Here is a 21,324-nt window from a genome sequence, read left to right on the forward strand (position 1 = left end):
TGCCCTACCCTCACCTTGATGATCAAACAGTGAATCAGCAGCAGTTGCTTTATTTGAAGGTGCCTGTGTGATTGGCTTGAGGAACGTTCTGTAACCCTTCAAAATAGAAGCCATGAAACGGAGAAATGCTTCCTGGATCAACATCTCAAGTTCTATCATCTTCTTCTGCCAGGAGAAATCTGCCTCTATAGGAGTCATTTCCACTGCAGAGCCTTCTTGAGTCTTCCTGTGAACTAGCAATGAGCAACACATACAAGCCTTTAATAAAAATTCAGTGCATTCAAAAATTGGTTCCTATTTGCCCATGTTCATAAGTGATAAGCACTAGAAATCCTGGGATGATTTTCCAGTTGAATGGGTTGACATTAAAGGTTACCTTAAAAGTGTATTTTCCTAACTCATGTAGCAGTCTGTGACCCAAACCAAGGATGTCAGCTCAGTGAATGTTACTTCATACTCAAATGAATATGGTCTTTAAATAATAAATCAACACAAACACAAAACACCATGTGTAGTAGTTTTTTACATTCCCAGCCAAGCTCCTTTTGGGCTGCTACACAATCTCCAGTTTCCTCAGGCATTCTCTCAAGGCCTTAGCCTTGATTTATGTTTTTTGAGCAGTTAAGGTCCCCTTCAGCTCATCAGAAACATTGGTTGTTCTCAGGAACTGCTGCTGCCTAAAGAACAGTTCTTGACTAATGGATAGTCTTGGAACACTATTTGACTGAATCATAGCTTAAACAGAACAATATTATTACAATAACTGGACTTTTGAGGAAAATTCCAGTAGTTTTCAGTCCACATGATAAAGACTGACAGATGGCTGAAGATAACAATTTTGTGACACTATGAAGATTAGTCCTAAACCAGGCCCTCTTAGCTCTCCTGGGCAGCTATGACTGCACCAGCGCCTAATTCTCAGTGGGACCTCTCTGAGCCCACCAGCTCTCTAGTTTGCCGTGCCATACTCTGAGGACCATTGCTGAAACCTGATGACAGGGTCTGGGCTACCTCCCCCCATACTGGGTACCACCCAATCCTCAAAGCTCAACCTGCCACCCTTTGAGTGTTGTCAAGGGATGGAGTATCTCACTAAACTCAAAGTGAATTTTCAACAGGTACATACACATTTGCATGCAATTCTTTGGGTCTGTGTACATGTATGTGTCAATGGACTTAAACATCCAATGACAGGTTGAGTATGAATATTTCCATCTCAGATCTGTAATGAAGTTACTGTGGTGCTTACAGTAACTCTTCTTAAATCACTTTGTAAATGTTATATCATTCAACGATTAAGTGCTGCTAAATCCTTTAGACAAACCTGGGGCTTGGTTCAGACTTGGCCCCTTGGTCTAAGGCTGAGTTTGGATTCAGTTGCACCTAGGCTCCATCAGGAATTTAGAAAGCAAGGGGGTCCTCTCTGACTCTTGAGGACTTCTTGACTCTACAGATGTGTCTCCCCTAGCTCTTTATACCCTTGCCCCTTGGCATTTCCAGACTTTGTTAAAATCATTCTACCTTGATTCTAATCTGATTTTTCTTTTGTTCTTCATCAGTGATAGAGTGAATCTTGCTACTGAACTTTGTTGTGCTTTTGCAAATTCATATGAAACCTGCTTTTGCCAATAGCTTTGCTGCTGATTCTTTAAGTGACCTAAACTTACACTCATTTGTTACACCATGTTTTTCCAGTTCTGAAGAATACATATCTAAAACTACTTTTCTAACATCAATCCTAACATTTTAGTGCACCAAATGGTGGAAACAAGTAAGTGACATCAAGAGTTTACTCTTGCAGTCTTAAAAAACCAGCAGCAGGTATTGCTGAAAATGACTGTTCCACATTTACAACAAAAATATCAGTTATAATAATAAAATACCTCTACATAAATATAAATAAATATTACAACACAGCTATTATAATATTGCCAAAATAGAAAATATTTAAGAGAGACCACTGGTTGTGCTCAAGACAGAAAGCAATTCCTAATGAATGATACACACTCCTGATAAACGTAAAAGTTAAGATTTTATAACAATGAAGTAAAGATTTTTTTACATTAAGTAAAGGCTATTAAAATCATAGAAAACTAAGGCAGGAACACCTATCTCTTAATTAATATAATTTTTTGCTTATGTCATTTATTAATTTTCTGTATCTTAGGTACACCTATGAGGTCATCATAGTTTCCTTCCCCATAACTTCCCCATATAACTTTACATACCCTGAACCATCTTACCTGAAAGAATCTATTTTCAGTTAGAAAGAAACAAAACCTGAAAACTGTTGGGTCAGTTAGAACTTTGCTCTTATCTGTCAAAGACATTAGGCTGAATATAGCCAGTAGTTATTTTTCCTTTGACAAAACAATTTGTCAAAAATTAGCTACTCCATTATTGTGGTAAAAAAGTCATTATCTAAGATATTCACTAGCACTGGACCCAGGCAACTACCACCCCATCAGCCTCCCTTCAGTGCCTGGGCAGAGCATGGAGTAGATCCGGCTAGAGGCTGTGCTAAGGCACAGGGAGAACAGGGAGGTGACTTGAGACTCTAGCACAGCTGCACTAAGAGCAAGTCCTGCCTTTTGTGATGGAGTGACTACATCAGTGGGGAAGGGAAGGGCTAGAGATCTCCAGAACTGTGTAAAGCCTTTCACACAGATGCCCACAACATCTTCTCTCTAAATTGGAGACAGATGGATTTGACAGGTGGATAGATGGATAAGAAATTGGTTACTCTCCCATCCAGAGGGTAGTTGCGAATGGTTTAGAGCCCCGATGGACATTAGTGACAAGTGGCATCCCTCAGGGGTCCATATCAGGCCTGTGTTATTTATTATCAATAACACAGACAAAGGGATTGAGTCCACCCTCGACAAGTTTGAAGATGCCACTGAGCTGAGAGATGCTGTTGACATGCCTGAGGAATGGGATGCCATCCAGAGGGACTTGGACGAACTCAGGAACTGAGCCCATGGAAATCTCATAAGATTTAACCAGACCAAGTGCAAGATGATGCACCATGAGGTGGGGAAACCCCCAGTATCAGCACAGGCTGGGGGATGAACAGACCTCTGCCAAGGACTAGGGGGTGCTGCTCCATGAGCGGCTGGACATGATCATGAATAAAGGACAAAAAGAGATTAAATTCTAAGAATTCGCATTTAAAGAGTCTAACAAAAAAAATCACACTGCATGTGATAGGAGGAAATCATTACATTTATATACTAATTCAAAGTTCTTATTTTATCTATTTCACCTGCTGCAAGCTGCGGATGCAGTTTCTTTAAGGTGCTGAGAAGACTTTTACATGGCTTTTTAGGGAACTGCTTCCAGTTGGTGCTCTTCTTATCATCTGATCTAAAACACAGGAGAGGCAAAAAAGGACATATAAAATAGAGACAGTATAAAAAAGAATAATGTCAACAGCCTTCAGTTGCTTCATTTACAGAAGACAGTACCTTAAAATTATTTTGAAATCTTGTCACTGTACCTATTTGTTAAAATAAAAAAAAATGGGACTGACATAACTCAGAATTTCATTTATTCAGATACACAACAGTATAAAGTGAGTAATGAGTAGAGTTTCCTCCAGTCTGCAAGGAGACCTGCCTTCAGATTTAATTTATACATTATAGACTATTTCTCTTTCAGATTTTTTATCAGCCTTGCCAATATTATTTATCAGCCTTGCTAATATTATGTGATTATTATACAAAGTCTATTTCTAGATTATGGCAGTCCATAAACCTGCCATACTACTGCTTCTTCAAATAAAGGCAGTTCTGAGTACAACGTATTACTGAAGAAGCAGATCAGTCTGACAACTTGATGATCATACAGTACTTTGCTACATGTCTGTCAACCCAGTCCAATCTTCACAGTCTAACAAGAAAGACTAGGAATTCAGTTCACAGTTGGAAAATGATTGATTGATTAAGCAGTGGGGTGAATTGCCTAAAGGGATGCTCATCTTCTTTAAGGACAACAACAGATATAGTAGACCTTTTTTAGCAGTTGGATATAAATAAAGAGAAGGGAATAAATCCCAAGAACTCCTATCCCTCTTTCTGGAAGGCAGAAAATGGGAGAGAATTGCTCTTACAGAGAATATAACAAAACTCTTTGCCCTGAAACCTAACCAGTTATTACTACCCAAGCTGATACTGGGACTAGTTGTTTTTGCACTTTGCATCTGTGAAATACTTGTTCCATTATTATTTGCCTTATTGGCATGAACACAGGAATATCTTAGAAAGGAAGCCAAAGTTCATGGAATTAAAGAAAAATTCCATGCTTATGGATGCCTTTGCCCATTCTTCCTCTACAATAATGGCATGCCTATAAACAATATAAGTAGTACCAGTCCAAAAGTGGCAGGAATAAAGTCCTGCTTAGAAAATAACACAAACTTTCAAATCTTTGCCCTAAAAAGGGTAGGTAACATTGAAGGCTCATTAAGTATCACAGAGAGACTTTTAAAAAAAAATTAAAAATAATAAGGAAGATGCTGAATGAATAAAAGACATTTTTATTTATTTTTAAATAATTTTATTTTATTTTAGATATTTAGGTATTTTATTTATTATTTATTTTGAATAAAAGATAATTAGTATTTTTTGGTATAGCTAATAATTAGTATTTTTGGTAAGAAAGTAGAATACTTGCTCTAGAAATTATTTTTTCTATTAAGCAGTACTTCCAAGTCAGCAACAGTGCTATTAAATACTTTTACACCTAAACAAGCAAACAAATAAATCCAGCACTACTGCATTGCCATAGAACTAAAAAGGGCCAGAAACCGATGTGGATAAAATTAAATGAAAAAAAATCTTTATTTACTGATAACACAGTATTTTCATAATTCTGTATTATTTTCAGCACAAAGTGCTTTATGGAGATTTGGGCTTACCTACACACCTCCAAAACTGAAAGATATATTCACTGCCAGGTTAAAAATGCTTTATAATGCAGCTACCAATACCTCACATTTACCAAAGTCAAAAGTTACAGATGCCAAACTCCTCTGGAAGTCAAACATGTATAGATAGGATAAATGCAAAATGGGCAGCAAAACCAGAAGAGATCAGTTCACTATTGAAAGAGAAATGGGCTTATAAGACAGCAAAAGAAAGGGTAGGAAAGCCTTTCCAGTTGACTGCCTCATAAGAGGTCAGCCACTAGCAGATTTTTAGTTCAACAATCAATCCAAGTAATGTTGGTACTTGGTCTTTCTAACAGTCCTAAAGCATCTTGATATTCCTACCTCCCTGTAAATTCTTCTGGTTTTATCTCTCTTTTCTGCAACACAGTCCTCATCTTCCATTCTACTTATGAACAAAAATATTGAGGTATTTTTCCCTGCAAGTATGTTCAAATGATTGAGTTATCTGTCATTACTTTATTCAATACATTCTTCTTTCACTATACCTACAATTATTCTCTTGGTGGCATAGTACTTTGTTACAAACTGATGAAAATTATTTTTGAAGTATTTTTCATGGAGACTTAGAGGAAGGAGAAAAACACACCAGATAGAAAAAACAAACACAATTTGCTTCATTGTTTACCATTTCCTGTGATGCTCCTAACAAAAAAACATATGTCAGTAATGTAAAGGAAACATTGACATCAGTAGAGGAAGGGTCTTTCTGAGACAGTAAAAATCCAGTAAGCATTTCACTGATCCACAGGTCAAATAACTAACTCTAACTCAAGTGAGTGAAAAAAAAAAGTCATGAGTTAAAAAATGACATGATAAGTAAAACAAAATTTTCACAAAGATGTGCACTCGAATTAGTGATGATCACCCTCATCTTGAACTAGCTTAGATCCATCTTTCTATTTATGCTCTAGCTAAAAATGGAAAAGTAGTTACTAAACACTGAAAAAACCAACTTTTCCTTTCTGTTATTTATGCTCACATTAGAAACCCAGAATAATTATTCTGAATTAGCCTCTCCTCAAGAAGGTCCAAAGAAACTGTTCACGGAATACTTCAATTTAAGAAAAGTACTATGTTACAATACAATAATTAAGTTAAAATATTTTAGAATTAATGTAGTGAAGACACCAAATTTTGCTTGATTGATCTCACAAAAAACATGGTCCTTGTAACTTCAGAAAAATTTCTTTATTAACACTAATATAAAGTAGCAAGTAGCCCGAGTGGAAGATAGTGTCAAGAGTTATTATGAAAGATCCTGAAGCATTCATATTCATTTAGGTTGCTTTAAGATGATCAGGTCCAACCACTTAAATAACACTGTCATGTCCACCACAAAGCCACGTCCACCACTAAAACAAGCACTGTATCTATATGTCTTTTAAATACCCTCTAGGGCAGGTGATTCAGCCACTTCTCTGAGTAGTCAATTCCAATGCCTGACCACAAGTGAATACACTTTTCCTACTATCTAATCTAAAGCTCCCGTGGTGCAACTTGAGGCCTTTTCCTTTAGTCTTGCTGCTTGTTACCTGGGACAAGAGACTGACCTCCACCTGGCTACAGCCGCCTTTCAGGCAGTTGTAGGGAGTGATAAGGTCTTCCTCAGGGTCCTTTTCTACATACTACACAATCCCAGATCCCTCATCTACTCCTCACAACCCTGGTGCTTCAGACCCTTCACCACCTTCTCTGGACAGGCTCCAACACCTCAATGTCTTTCTTGTGAAGTGCTCAGAACTGAACACAGCATTTGAGATATGGCATCAGCACCACACAGGACAGGGGGTCAATCCTTTCCCTAGTTACTTACCATTGTTACTGCATTTATAGCAAGATCTGCATCAAATTTTTATAGGAAGTGTGAAGTGTTGATCCTTGACTTACTAAGTTTTAATTTACTTTAAAGCTTTAGATATGAGGAAAAAAAAAAGGGACAGTAAGAAACAAACCACGTTGGCTCAAACAGTGTTTAACAATTTTGTCTCCTGAGCACTTCAGCAATCTCTTCATCTACAGAAAAATGTAAAATCTCCATAGAACTTACATGTAGACCATGTTTGTGTCTAAGTCAATGCACACAATATCCTGTGGTGGATCGTACAGATCAAAGTATCGTGAATCAACTCCAACAATAAATGGAAGAGGTGCACTGAGTACGGTGGCCAGAGACAAAGGACAGAGGGGGATATATGGACATTGCCACTGAAATGGAAATATCATCTGAAGGAAAAATTAAATGAAATAAATGCATTAAAAAAGACAACAGATACTGTACAAGAAAAAACAAGAAGTTACATGCAGCACATTGAAATGAAATTACTAAAAGCTTTGTAACACTATCAGGAAAAGGTCCCCAAGTTTGTTACTTTAATACAGTATAACTCTCAGTTAGCTATGCAAAAGTCATGATCTTTCTAAGAGTTACTACATAGGGCAATTGAACCAAATGCTATTGCTTTGACCATTTAGTACATCAGTAATTTTAACTTAAAGCCCTGTTACAACTGTGATATTTAAATCAATTTATTGCACTACAGTACAGAACACTTTGTACTTACAGCTACTACAGCTTCAGCAACTCCTGTCAACACAGCCGGCCTGAGGGAATGGAGGAGAATTTTGCCTTCTAGTAATACAAAGAGCAACAGAGTGGCACAGTTTTCTGGTCCAAGATTCATGAGCAGAGTGCTAAAGTTTGCTCCACTAAGGAGTGGATGGGAAAGGAGAAGAAAAGAAAAATGTTATCGAGTTTAAAAAAAATTCACTACTATCAAGCTTCTGACAACTGTCAATGTTTGGGATCAGGTAGCTGAATGGTACTAATACACATCAGATACCTATCTAAATAATAGCTATCACATTATTTTAAGGCTTGTACTACCCCAAAGAAACCTAAATTGGAATTTTCTTGCCAAAGAAACATACACTAAACCATGCTAGTGATAAATTTGTGTTGTTTACAGCACTCACTCTCAGAGATGCACTGGCATCTTGTCTTCATACCAACAAAGCAAAACTAATTGCTAATTCAAACAAAAATAACCAACAGTTTTATATGACGAGTTACCTCATACAAGAATCATGAACTAGAGAATGCATTTGATCTTAGAAACACAGTATCAAATTCCTGTGGGAGTCAAAATTAATCCATCAGTCTGATGGAAACATGCTTTTAGTTTCTGTGGTTCAGCCTCCATTCAATTTGTTGAGACTGCATGCATTTAGGAATTGTATTGACATCTATGAGTACAAAGGCATAAAATCTGTCCTTAAAAAGGTTCTTACATGTTGTTTTGCAATTTAGTGTCTGGCTGCAATTTTTTATCCAAATGCTAGTGTAACAAATGTGATTAAAGATGGGATTCTGCATAAAGAATATTATATGATAATGTTATCATCATGTAATCATATGATTATATGATAATGTTAGAATATTACATGATAACGGATGGAGAGAATAAAAGGGAGAAGATTTTGGTTTTTAACCTGAAACCAAAGAAGTGTTGAAATAAAACCACACGTCACAATCATAGGGAGGTCTAACCCAGAAGATGCAGGAAGCATCCACAGATACTGCATCAACCTTCAAGCACAAATACTAATTTGGAGGTATACCCTTGTATTCCCAAAATGTTTGCACACTGCTGGATGCTATTGTCTCTCTTGGATCCAAAAAGGGTGAAAAAGCAAACCAGCAATCTCTATGCTATTAAATTTGCTTACTACATTGGTTCTGAAAATACAAGATCTTTAAATATGAGTACTTTTTTCTCCTCACAAATGGCTTATTATTTCTTTAGAGTTCCTGCAATAATCTGGCAATTCATCTTTATTTCAGGATAATTAGTGATATTATCCTTCCACAAGGAGTGCATGTATATCAAGACAAGACTGTATAACATTATAAATGCATATTGAGATTCCTGTTTATAATACCTCATGATATTGCACTAATATTTGACTTTCTTCTATGACTGATTCCTGCTTGCCTCTGATTTTTTCAAGTAGCATACATTTAAAGCATTAATAATGATACCTTAATGGCAATGGTGTAGAAACTGGCTGTGACAATATTAATGCATCATGGGCAGAAAGCTGAAACACATAAAGTAATATGTGATTGACAAGAACAATCCCAAAGTTAATACAGTATAACATTCCAATATAAATATAAATCCATAGTCTCAAAGACTGCCAGGCATACAGACACAGTGACTTTGGGACTCGGGTTCACTAAGTGAACAGAGCTCATATTAGTCACCAAAACAATTCTGAGAATTACAGGAAATCGTCTGTGACTCAGTGTTGAGCATGTAACTGCTGCTAGGTGACTAAATTGAGAAGTTCAAGAGACAGCGCCCCGGGGGACTAACCTCTGCCCCACAGCAGTGGGTGGACAAATGAGGGGAAGACAGAAAACAACCCTACCACTGAGGTAATGCAAATGGCACCTATAATATGAAAGCATAATACATAGCAGATATTTCAAAAGTGCAAGTAGGACACTTCTGCCATCCACACCATCTGAAGTATGAAAGAGTTTGTTTCCTTTGCTAAGTTGTCCCAGAATTGTATCAATGTGAGAGAAGGCCAGCCCATCCACCTCTTCCCCTCTCCCTTCCAGGAGGTACGTATTCAAATTCAACTGAAAAAAAATAAAGAAACCAAAGGAAAGAGAGGGTTTGCTCTTGCTGCAGCTTAAAATGGATGAAAACTTTTGTTTACCTGCACAAGAATCCTTGGCCTTTGTGGTGAAGGGAAAGGTATATTGTGCATAAAATGGGATATATGTCTGCAAAGAAGACAAGATGTCAGAAAAACAGCACCAGGGTGTAATGAAGGACTGAAGACAATGTTAACCATATTTTAGAATTATTATGGTAGCATTTTTTAGAAAGACTTTTAAGACTTCTTTACTCTTTTGAAAAGTCTAAGAGCCTGTTTATGCAAGCCAAAATAAAGAAGCTTCATTCACTCAACTGCAGGCCTGAAAATTAATACTGGCAGCTTCAGATATGTAAGCAAAAGATAAGAACATACTGACATTTAGGCAAGCCACTTCAAATCCCAGGCAGCCTAACCCTGTTCTCCAGTTTCTAAAGAGATTCTGCTAAGAGAAAGTATTTAGCTGGATTTCTTAACATCCATCCTACTTGAAGGTAACATCATTTTCCAGCAAACTTTCAGGACCATGACAAGCATCCTCTGCAGAGTTTGCACACATATTCATAGACATGAATTAGCAGCAATGCTTGGAAACAAACATAGATATTCACCACTGATGTAGAGCACTACTGCGCTTACATTCACTAAGCTAACACACAGGACTGGAAATGTAGCATGTATCACAGCACAGCCTGTTCTGGGTTTGATGTAGCTAAAAGAGAGGTAAAAAGGCTTGACATATTCTAAAAAAGACCCAGACTAAAATCCAGTTAGCTTTGCTGGCACTGCAAGAGCCAGTACTATTAAACAGAAGCAGCAATAATTTTTATCAGCACAACATAAGCTAAACAGTGCAAACATGATAGCGGAACAACTATAGCAACTGTGACATGCACAAACCACCTGATTTCTTGAGCTTATGACAACAATCCCACAGCAACTTCAAAAATGTCTTACATACTTTTCAATGGGAAGAGGATGAGGTCCAGATACAGAGAGTTTGTAGATGAACATAAGAAATTTTCGAAATGCTTCAAAGAAAGGCCAGTGTGAGAGAAGACAGATGCATTTGTTTGAATTGATGGACTTGGAAGTAATCACTTTTCTCTCTACAGTTGTCAGAAGACCCAGCTGTGATTGCTGTTTTTCTGTTAGCAGCTCTCGGGGATAAGGCTCATAAAACTGGATAGCAGCACCGTAAACCTACAAGATGAAGAAAAACAGCTAAGCAGGCCAGTATTTAAAAGGAATATGGGCCAGAACTTTTGATGCACCTTTAAGTCTTTGGAGTTTGTACAACACTACAGTGCTTTTGCTGGTACCTATGAAGCGACTTTTTTTGTGTGACATGCACAAAGCAACTCTATAGATAAAATGCCTTGAACTTGCTTCCTCATTTTTATTGCGCCTTCCTCAACCAGTGAGAATTCATACTCACTTGAAAGGGAAGGAACCAAGCCTTCATTTTGTAACAAAACTTTATCCATTAATCATCTGGGTCAAAAACATCCCCAAAAATCTCAAAACCAAACCCTCATGAAATGTTTCTCTTCAGTTAATTCTCCTATCATTACCAAACAAAACAATAAAACTATTTTAGCCTTGACTTCTCTCATTTTATCAATTGAAAAAGATATTTTCTAATACTCCTTATCTATTTGTCTGTGTTTCATAACTGAGTTGTTATGGCAAGCTTAGCAAAAATGAATAAGGAAAGAAAAACAGTAGCAGCTACTGCATTCCTCCTAGCAAAAGAAATGGCATATTTTGAAGCAATGTGGTTTTGTTCTGTTTGGAAATGGAGAAGAATGTAAATTTTTTTATTAGGGAGTGAGACAGAGTGGAAGTTGAACTGTTATCACAACAGAGCCAAACTGCTGTTTATTAGAGAGCTAATCAATCACACTGATACAGAGAGCCAATAACACATTACAATCACTAACTCCCTCATACAGTTCACACACATTCACAATTGGCAAGCTGAAACAACAGCTGGGAGACCAACCCTAAGCAAAGGCTCCCTTGCTTCATCAGGAGTACCTCTACTACCTTCCTGCCTGTAACCTAAGTCACACAATACATTTTTGGTGCCATTGTGTGCTGATGGCCTTATACAGATTCAGCAGAATCTGAAGATAGAATTCAGATGCTCTGAATCTATTCCTTCATGCATACAAGAGTCTTTCAAATACTACCTCTCAATGCACACTTCTCTTCTCCCTGCCTTCCTGCTTTCTGGTAACTAGTTTTCAATTCACATGCAGAGATGTGTACAGAGCCCTATTACAGAAAGTCACATGCCCTGTCATATAAAGACACATAGAGGTGTCCTTTACGGTAAGCAAGTGAAAATTGTAACAATTGGCTACATCACTAGCACCTGTGTTAAATTCTCTCTACTATATAGACTACACTTCCATTCCCATTACATGAAAGAACAGAGAAAGCCATGTGCTGTGAGCTATGATTTGGTTAAGTGTATGGTTCAACCTACATAGGAGTAAACAGCACATACTCTTCCAGCTGCTTCCTGTTTTGGTTCAGTTTCATCTTACATGCAGGCTTAAGAAATATAACTTTATAAGGGAAGTATTAGACAATGTATTTCTCAAACACAGAAGAAACAATCCCTATCTAGCTCCATAACAGCCATCTAAAATAAAAGCAAAAACACGGTGTGGAGCCATACCTTTTCCGCTGAAGAGCAGGTCAGTACAAATGTTGAGAACACTGGTAGTGGATATTTGGTTTGAGGGTCCCAGCATTCAATAGTAGCTCCCATAGGAAGGCAGAAGAGAGGTACAGAGTCCGACAGTGGAAATGATTCATAGTTCTCTTGAGGATATCTGAAAAGTAAGCCTCAAAGAAAAAAGAAAAGTAAGCACATTTGCTCTGTAGGCCCTAAATATTGCAAGCAATATATTTTCCACTAAATATAGCTACATCTACACAACCATGGGTTTACTATTGCTGCTCATCTTGCTTGTTCTGTGGAACACCCACTTCATTATCTATTCTTTCAACTTCTATTTGATAATTTACTCCTTTTAAAGGAATTTGGTGCACTAACTGCTCAGCAGAAATGCTTCTGTACATTTTTCTGGGCTTCTTCATAAACAAAAAATAATCTGTAGCAATGCATTAAAATATTTTTAAAAGCCAGACTTGTTATTTATTGTTCAGAGCATTTTTCACTCTCTTCAAATAAAGAAGAAAATAGTTACAGAATTGAAGGGAAGGAACAAATTAAACAGAAGATGTTTAGGCATAGAATGAAATAAAAGGAAACCTGAACAGGATTTTAATTACTCCTTCTCCATCATCACCAACGCAAAAATTATCAAGTCTTTTCTTATATGCATAATGTTTGCAAAAACAAAAGTTTGCTAAAGCTCCTCAGTCAGCAAGCCTGTCATGATAAAAACTAAAATAATAAAGAGAAATGTTATTCCTTTCTTTTTCCCTGGGAAAAAAATAAGGTGAGCAAAGAAGGCATTATAGAAGCTGATTTCAACCGACATCCTCCAGGACCAGACAGACAGCACTTGAATTTTTCAAATTATTATTTTATTTTAACACGGCATATGAATCCTTTTGTTAACATGTTAAAACAGCTTGTAAAATTACTTACCAGCTTTATATGCTAAAGAGTTAGAAGCTGGCACAGACTTCTTGTAACAAAGGTATACACTGGAACCCCACTGAAAGACACAAGTTTCATCTCAGAACCAGCCAAGATGACAACAAGCAACAGAAATCAAAGCATATACTCCCTTTACAAACAAATCAGGTATTTAACAAAAAACATTACAGAATAAAATGACCAGCTGACTGCTGAGTGCATGTAAATGACAAAAATGAGAATTCACCCTTTTCTCATTTTTTAGACATTACAGCATTTACATAAAATACCCACACCACACACAACCACACTACTTTCTGACCTATTTCAACAAAAGAAGAGGCAAAAGTGAAGCAGATTAATTTCCACCTTCATGTTTCCTTGGTTATTTAAAAGTAGACTCTTATGGGGACCTCATTACAAGAAGTCAAGTTCAAATCATCATAACTCATAATTTGAAGCTTTTATTGTACTTCTATAAACTGTTTATTGACATAGTGTTTTTGTAGTTTGGCTACCTATACTCTACTATTCAAAAAAATCACTTATTCCACTGCAAGTAAACTAAATGATAAACAAACTAAAACAAAGAGAACCAATTAAAGCAAAGCACACTGAGAAACTCTAAGCAGCAATTACCATCCTTACAATGCATTAGTAACACAGGCAGTAATGAATAACTAAGAAAAAAGCATTTCTGCTTCATCCCAAGTGTCAGCATCCCCAAAGGGTGTGGGAGAGATAATTAAAAAAAAATAAAATTAAAGCTTCATTGCACTACTCCTAAATAGCACCTAGACATGAATATGCAAACGGAAGTAGCAAGTAATCGGTATGAAACAGTAATTTTCAACATGAAAGGAAATTAAAGCAACAAAACCTACAAAACTGACATCTCACACATGGTATAAAGAATTAAGGAATTCTGACATAGTGATAGAACACAATTGCAATAGTGCTAAGAAGAGTTTAAGGAGCTCCTCCTTCAAATATATGTGTTGGGCTAAAAAAGAAAAAAAGAAAGAAAAAGACACTCAAGCTTACAGATACTCACCATGCCACAATTCAAATTCTTATCCACTTTACAGAATGTGTGAGGAGGGGTTTCCCCTTTGCTGGTAACAATAACACAGATATCTGTCACTGCCAGTGAATTCTGGGGTCGCACTGGAGGGGCCCTTCGGTAGGTGATGAAGATGCGCTGCGAAGAAGCCGAGCTGTTGTTGACGTTAGCACAACGACCATACGGAGTAGCCTGAATCACCTCACAGCCCGATATTACACGGTCCTTCCCCTCATAGAGAACTCTGCAAGCAGGAAGGAAACATTATCATGCACATTCAAACAGATAGTGAATTTGGAGAAACTGTACATCCATTAGCAACCTACATCATCATTGCAACATTTTAAAATGAAGCTCATATATTCTCTTTGATCATGCAGTACCTGAAGTTGAGGAAACTGCTTAGGAATATTTAAAACTATACTGAACTCTCTGTGAGAACAAACCAGAGTTTCAGAAAAATAAAATCAAGCTACTGAAAAGGATTTATTATACAGCTAGTTGGAATGCAGCACTATCAAGGAAAAATAAATACAAATTCCGCTTTAAATTGCCGGCACACAACACAGTGGATAATTTAATCACCAAAATTGCTACGAAGTCTTTTAAAACTTGTTTTTTTTTGTTAAGCATTTTTTGGGTTTGGGGATTTTTTTGGTTGGTTGGTTTTTTAAAATAAATATTTTTGAAAAAGCACAACAGAGGACAGAAATATGCTTCCCAGATGAATTTTTACAGGAAAAAAAAAAATCCAAGCCCAGTAATAATTGACATTCACAGTTTGAATAACAGTGCTTAAGAAAATGAGGCAGGGAGACAAACTAATACTTTGTTCCACAGTAAAGGAAGAAATATTACACCTAGAAAGCAGAATATATCTTATATATCTTGTATATCTTATACGTGGCTGTACAGCAACATTCATGTGGTGCATGACTTTTTTCTTTTTGCAAGATCACTAACTTAGATCATCATATTTTTAGCAAAACATCAAAGATCCTTAACAGCTTCACAGCAGCTAAATAAGCTATAACGTTTCTTTACCTAACATAAAGCTATTAGAAAGTCACTGTGAGAAAAAATGTGGAAGTTAAAACATATACCTGAACATTTCTGATGCACAGATGCTATTACAGGGCAAGCTTTGTCTCCCATTCCACACCCAAATATGCAATGGCTCAATTTGCTTGGTTCTCTGCAGTATCTACAGAGTACTTGTCACCTTCAAATCAGTTTTTATCATAACAAGACATAGGATAAAGGTAACACATTAAACCTTTGTACTTTGTGATCTCCAGCTTCTCACTCATAGTCCCTCACAACCTTAAAATAAGAAATAACCAGGCAATACATATTTACTGTCCCTAAATACCTTTGGTTAAATGTTTGACAGACTAGTACTAAGTACATACTTGAGAACTTCAGAAAGTCACGTGTCTAAGCTAAAATAAGAGTCTTTTTTCATATCCAACTATCCTCAGAACTTTAAAAAAATTATTAAATTTCAAAAATTACTTAAAAATTATTTCCATAATTAAATTGGAATATGCGAAAATTACTGTTTATTATGATTTGATAAAACCACATCTTGTCATAGCATTGATGACAGACATAAATTACAGTCATAGAATACTTTAAAAAAGCAAAGAAATCACATGAGTTGGGACTATATTGGTGTAGCTACCAGGCTGCCAATTTATTCACCTAGTTCATGGAGGACAACAATATTCAGCGATGGTTTCAGTTGTAAAGACTCTGACCATCAGACTTCGTACATTTCAAACAATGTGTACTCTCAGAACCAGCCCAGTACCAGCATTTCCAAATCGCAACATTACTGTTAATATACTACCTACTGGTTCAAGATATTTATAGAAAAAGTAGGTGTACCTGAACTACTCCTAAACTAAGTAAAATTCTGGAAGAACACTTATTTGGCTCCTCCATAAAGTTAAAGAACCTCAAAAAAAACAGAACCCAAACAACTACAATGGCAGCAGCTCTCAGGCCACATCCATTGCGCATAAGGAGTTTACATGAATTCTTCACATCACTGTTTACATCCATGAGAAGAAAATACTAACAGAGCAGTCTCCAATAAAAGTTTCAGCTCAGTTTTATTTCAGTTTCATGTATTTTAAATAAAATAAAACTTATAAATTCATTCCAGAAACATTTGTCAGTTGTCAGCTTATGAGAAGGAGCACAACATTAATCAGGAGTCCAAATTAATAACTTTACAAGTATTGTAAAGAAAACACTTTAAGTGTTCAAGACTTTATCAGTGGGGTCACCTCTCACCAAAAGAAAAAAGAAAATGAAAGCAACACGCACCTCTACATTTCACTAGAGAAGTATTATTAAACCCACACCATTTCCTAACCTCATGCATAGTTCGCAGCTTACAGTACGATGCTGTATATGCAAGCAAACAGAAGAGAGCCACCACCCATGAATCACTCAAATTAGACAATGGTTTTAATGATTCAGAGAAAACATTCAGAAGTGATGCATGAAATAGTGCACATGACACCCTGTGTATACAATGTCCTCCCTGACAGGGTAAGTTTACTTCTACTTGTTTCAACCTCCAAGTGTCTGCCTTTGATTAATTATTACTGATCACAGTGAGACTTGTTTCCTGCCTTTTTACATTTATAGTTTGGTCTCAATCCTAAGTACACATTATTTGCTACATTATTCTACCAATGTCAATACAGTTTCACTTCAAGCAAAATGTAAACCAGTTTCCTCTAGATGTTAGGTCCTTGGCAAGAAAAACCAAAAGAATCTTATCATCTCGTAAGACAGTTTGACATTGTACGTGGAAGTTCTCTCACACCCAGTTTTACTGATTTCAAAGTGTACTTCAATGCATCAGGTAATAGAGTTTAGAAAGAAGAAATACAACCTTGCGGCTGTTGAGCTAAAAACCGTAAACCATAGAAAACATTGCTTCTGGAAAACCATTTCAAAACAGTCAGACTTCTGTAAATTGCATTTGTCTAAGACTGCTGTCCAGTTTACCTCCTTCTCTAGGACCAAAGACAATCCTGTCTCTCACAGTTCTTAGGCAAAATATGCCTTTATAATTCCTCTTCTTGTCTCATTTTTCAAGTATTGAATAAAAAAGGAACTTACGTAAATATTGTAAGGTCAGAAAAGTGGTGGATCAAGAAAGTGAAAAGAGTGAAAGACTTTTATTATTTAAGACTTTTGCTTCTACTGCCATCTCTAGTATTATTTGTCTAAACAAACAAGTTACTAGTTTGATCATTATTACCCTACACTATTCTAAACACCCAGCTGCAGTTATCACAGTGGTGGGATTAAGGAACAATTGAAGATGCTGGCTGCTAAGAACATTCTCCAGTTTCTATTACCCTTCTTGAAATTTGGGTTCATTTTCTTTTTTGAAATATCTCTCTAATAAAGAGCATCATCATCAATTTGTTCAGTTGATATGCCTGCAGACATTTTCAGAAATCAGGCATATAGAACCACAAGGGTCCTTAGCACAAAACGCTAAGCAAATGAAAGCCTCCCATACCACTTAAAATTTTAAAAAGTTTAAAAATCAGAATTTCTTTGCTTACTTAATGCAAGTTACCTAACTTTTGCATTACTTGGTATTACAAGAACCTCTGCTTCAGGCAAGAAGTCTGATATTCTTTCTTTTCTATACTAAGTGTTATGAATTGCAAAACCACTTGTACTTTAAAACAAACATTGTTCTGTCTGGTTTTTCTTCCATGTAAGAAACATGCTGGAGCACTAACAGATTCCTAACTGAAGTGTAAAACATAGAAGTGAGATTATGTTTGAAAGTCTCACTCCACCTAAACCAAAATAGATCTCAAATCTCAGTTCTAGTCTTTTTCTGAAACATCAGCAAAAACCTGGTGAAGAAAAACACAGAATGACAGTAACTGAATTATTTCATAGACACACAAGCTTAAGATACTAAATTTTGCAGCTACATTTAGGAAGAGGAGCTTAGAGATCTTTTATCCTAGGAATGACCTTCACTTTTCCAACTAGTATTTTTTCCAACTCGGATTATTCTGGGAAATGTAACATGCAAAGGCATGGCACATGGCCTAACTGTGTGCAAGTAAGTAGTTGCAGCAGGAATTCACGCTAGCAACTTACAGACGCATCGATTCAACAAGGAGTGGACAAATAGAAAGGAATGAGGATGGAGGGCACAGAAATACCAAACACACAAGGACAGTGGCAGACAAACAGTAGAGCATATCTCTATTTCCCTTTTCACCAAACAGCATTTGTTTTCCCTAAAAATAACACTGAAAGAAATACACAGGCAGACAAAAACATTCAAGAATCACTTGAATGCTCCAACTACAACATAACTCCACTTTATACATACATAAGAGTACACATTTCACCCTTTCAAGGGATGTACTCTTCCTGTACATATTGAGTTCACTCTGCATGTCAGACTGGCTCAAAGGTAAAATATTATTTCACAGTGGTCCTTTAATAAAGTAATAGAAAACAGCATAAATTAGCCTTCAGACTGTACATGCATCTCTTGTCTGAACTCTGCTATTATCTGAACAGAATGGAATTCAGAGAAAAAAAATAAATAGAAAAAGATTGCTCTACCCATCTCTTGCACATAGTTGCAAAGCAGGAGGAACAGCAGGGGGAGAATATGCATCGTTGCTCAGAGAGAAAAGACTGCCATGATGTGTTAGGTGTGACACCATAACTAGATCTGTCTACAACAAAATACAGAATAAATACTATTTACCAAATGCCATCATCTTAGCCAACTACTTGTCTGCTTGGTTTACAAAACCACCCCAAGCATTCAAGCTTCTAAGGTCATGGGAGACACCAAATACACATATGCTAGCCAAGTTGCTTCCTTAAAGGCTAAGACTGATTTTTCATTACTTCCTTTGAGGAAATACTTCTGTAGAAATTCTTCCTTCTGTAGGAACTTAATGAAGTTTAAAAAACAGTCAGAATGTAACTTCATACTGTAGTGTCTCTTCTTGCAGTGCCAGTCATACACATGGGAAAAGATTAGGTTAAAAATCACCCACTGGAATGCAGGTTAGATGATCAAGATGAACACAAGTTAGAATGTACCAGCTTAATTATACAACTTGAACTATAATCCTTAGAAGTGAACTGTCTTGCCATGAAGCTGCTTTCATTATTCAGATTTCACTATCAGTCTCCCCCTGACTGGACACTGTTTGTCAGTAAGTACATAAATTGTAGGTAAAAACAGGATACGTAGGCTTCAAGCCAAAGTATTTAAGCTTATAAATGAAAATAACTAAATGTATTTTAGCATATATACAGATGCATGATTTTTACTCCCTACTATTTCTTTAATAACTAAGTAGGGAGAAAAATACACATTCTTTATTTTGCCATAATTGTAACAGCACCCCACAACCAGCTCTATTTTTTTTCCTCATTATATCCCCAGTAGTTCTACAATGTTCTTATACATTTTTAAGTTGTATCTTTCACCATAAGCATTAAAGTGAATTCCAAAGTGATAATTTCTGACTTCTGAAGTCAAAATTTTCTGATTAAGCATGTTAATGTTTCTGGATTTGGACTACATATTTTCAATAAATTAATTCTGTGATATTCAATCATCTTTCGTAAAACTGCAGCAGAGAATGTAATTCCTCATATTTTATCAGCTTCATCTCTCTCTCCCATCTTTTACACTAAAACATTATCATTGATTTTAAAAGACAAATTCACTAGAAGTCTGACACTTTGTTCAATGTATTTGATACAGAAACCTCAGTAAGCAATACAGATTCAAACAGGACTTTTTGAGAAGTTTCCTCACATCTGTTTTCACCATCATCTATGAAGAGTAAAATTTTATCATTATTGAAGGAGGAACTGAACTGCAATAGAAACCTCACCCGATGTCAGTAAGAGGTGGTTTGTCCCGGCCTCTCTTGTAGCACAGAAAAAGTTCAGGACTCTTTAGACTTCCATAGTTTAAATTGGCTTGGAGGGCTGTAGGGGTGGCCTCAACACAGGTATATCCCTCTGGGACAGTTTCACCAGCTGATTTAATTATCACAGCAATGTCAGTAATTGGAGCCTTGGGACCAGTTGACTTTGTTTCATGTCGGCTGATTTCTTGGTCCAGGAGAGTTGATGTGTCTGTGTTAGTGAGCCCTGCCACTACGAAATAGTCAGCAACTCGTGGACCTTTGTCTTCTATCATGGTTATGTCAATATTTCCTGGGTAAAAGAAAGAGAGAAATCAATCACTCTGCTTTCAAACTCAAACCCTTCTCTCAACAACTATGAGGATTTAGAAATTTTGAAAAAAAACTTTGCAAATAGAAAAGTACAGAGTTATATACAGAGTTCATGAAAACTCTATGGAAATTGCAAACAAAACTTTGACTTTTGCTGCACAAATAAGATAGTGAAAGATATTGCAGGTAATTAGATTTCAATTCTAGCACCACAACAGTAATGTTTTAGCACAAGGAAGTTTAAGTGAGACATAGGATAACTCAAAGCTCTTAACACAGCAGCTACACAAAAAATTCCTTTGTGTTATCTATTATACTGTCCAAGCTCTTCATGGATACATACATTGATGTATGTATCCCTGTCTAAAAGCATCCATACTTTCTGCCATTGCTTGTGAGCAATATGACCGCATAATCACATTGTCTTTTTTTTTTTTTTTTTTGACAGAGTGAGAACAATTGCAAGTACAGGCTCTACCACTTTAACTTCTGCATAATTCATCCATTTTGTTTTGTAACATAGATCTAACAGTGCAGTCTTGAGACACTCAGCTGGCAACCGTAACATCTGGAAGTCATTTACAAAAATCACACATCCAAACCCACATTTCATTAGCTGATCAGAAAGTACACATCACTGCTCAGCTGCACATTCCAGATCTGGAAAGAGCTGTTCTCTCTACACCACTGATGTTCACTTAGCACATTAAGTTAAAGCAGTGAAACATAAGTTTCTATTAGGAAC

The 21,324-nt window shown here is 36.5% G+C and overlaps 1 protein-coding gene across 6 annotated transcripts in view; it reads right to left on the reverse strand.

Annotated features, from left to right (window-relative positions):
- Positions 1-21,324, reverse strand: part of DENND4C (DENN domain containing 4C) — a 68,849-nt gene that overhangs the window by 28,547 nt on the left and 18,978 nt on the right. For all 6 annotated transcript variants that reach the window (XM_050986646.1, XM_030237144.2, XM_050986644.1 and 3 more), the window contains 11 exons: positions 20,232-20,559; positions 14,296-14,548; positions 13,251-13,320; positions 12,309-12,478; positions 10,581-10,822; positions 9,680-9,746; positions 8,991-9,049; positions 7,513-7,657; positions 6,999-7,174; positions 3,266-3,366; positions 15-233 (listed from right to left, as the gene is read on the reverse strand). In XM_050986646.1, coding sequence (XP_050842603.1) covers positions 15-233; positions 3,266-3,366; positions 6,999-7,174; positions 7,513-7,657; positions 8,991-9,049; positions 9,680-9,746; positions 10,581-10,822; positions 12,309-12,478; positions 13,251-13,320; positions 14,296-14,548; positions 20,232-20,542 — 1,813 coding nt within the window. In that variant the 5' untranslated portion in view covers positions 20,543-20,559. The remainder of the gene's footprint in view (positions 1-14; positions 234-3,265; positions 3,367-6,998; positions 7,175-7,512; positions 7,658-8,990; positions 9,050-9,679; positions 9,747-10,580; positions 10,823-12,308; positions 12,479-13,250; positions 13,321-14,295; positions 14,549-20,231; positions 20,560-21,324) is intronic.

Source organism: Serinus canaria, chromosome Z (genome assembly GCF_022539315.1).
Source record: "Serinus canaria isolate serCan28SL12 chromosome Z, serCan2020, whole genome shotgun sequence".
NCBI classification, from domain to species: Eukaryota; Metazoa; Chordata; class Aves; order Passeriformes; family Fringillidae; genus Serinus; species Serinus canaria.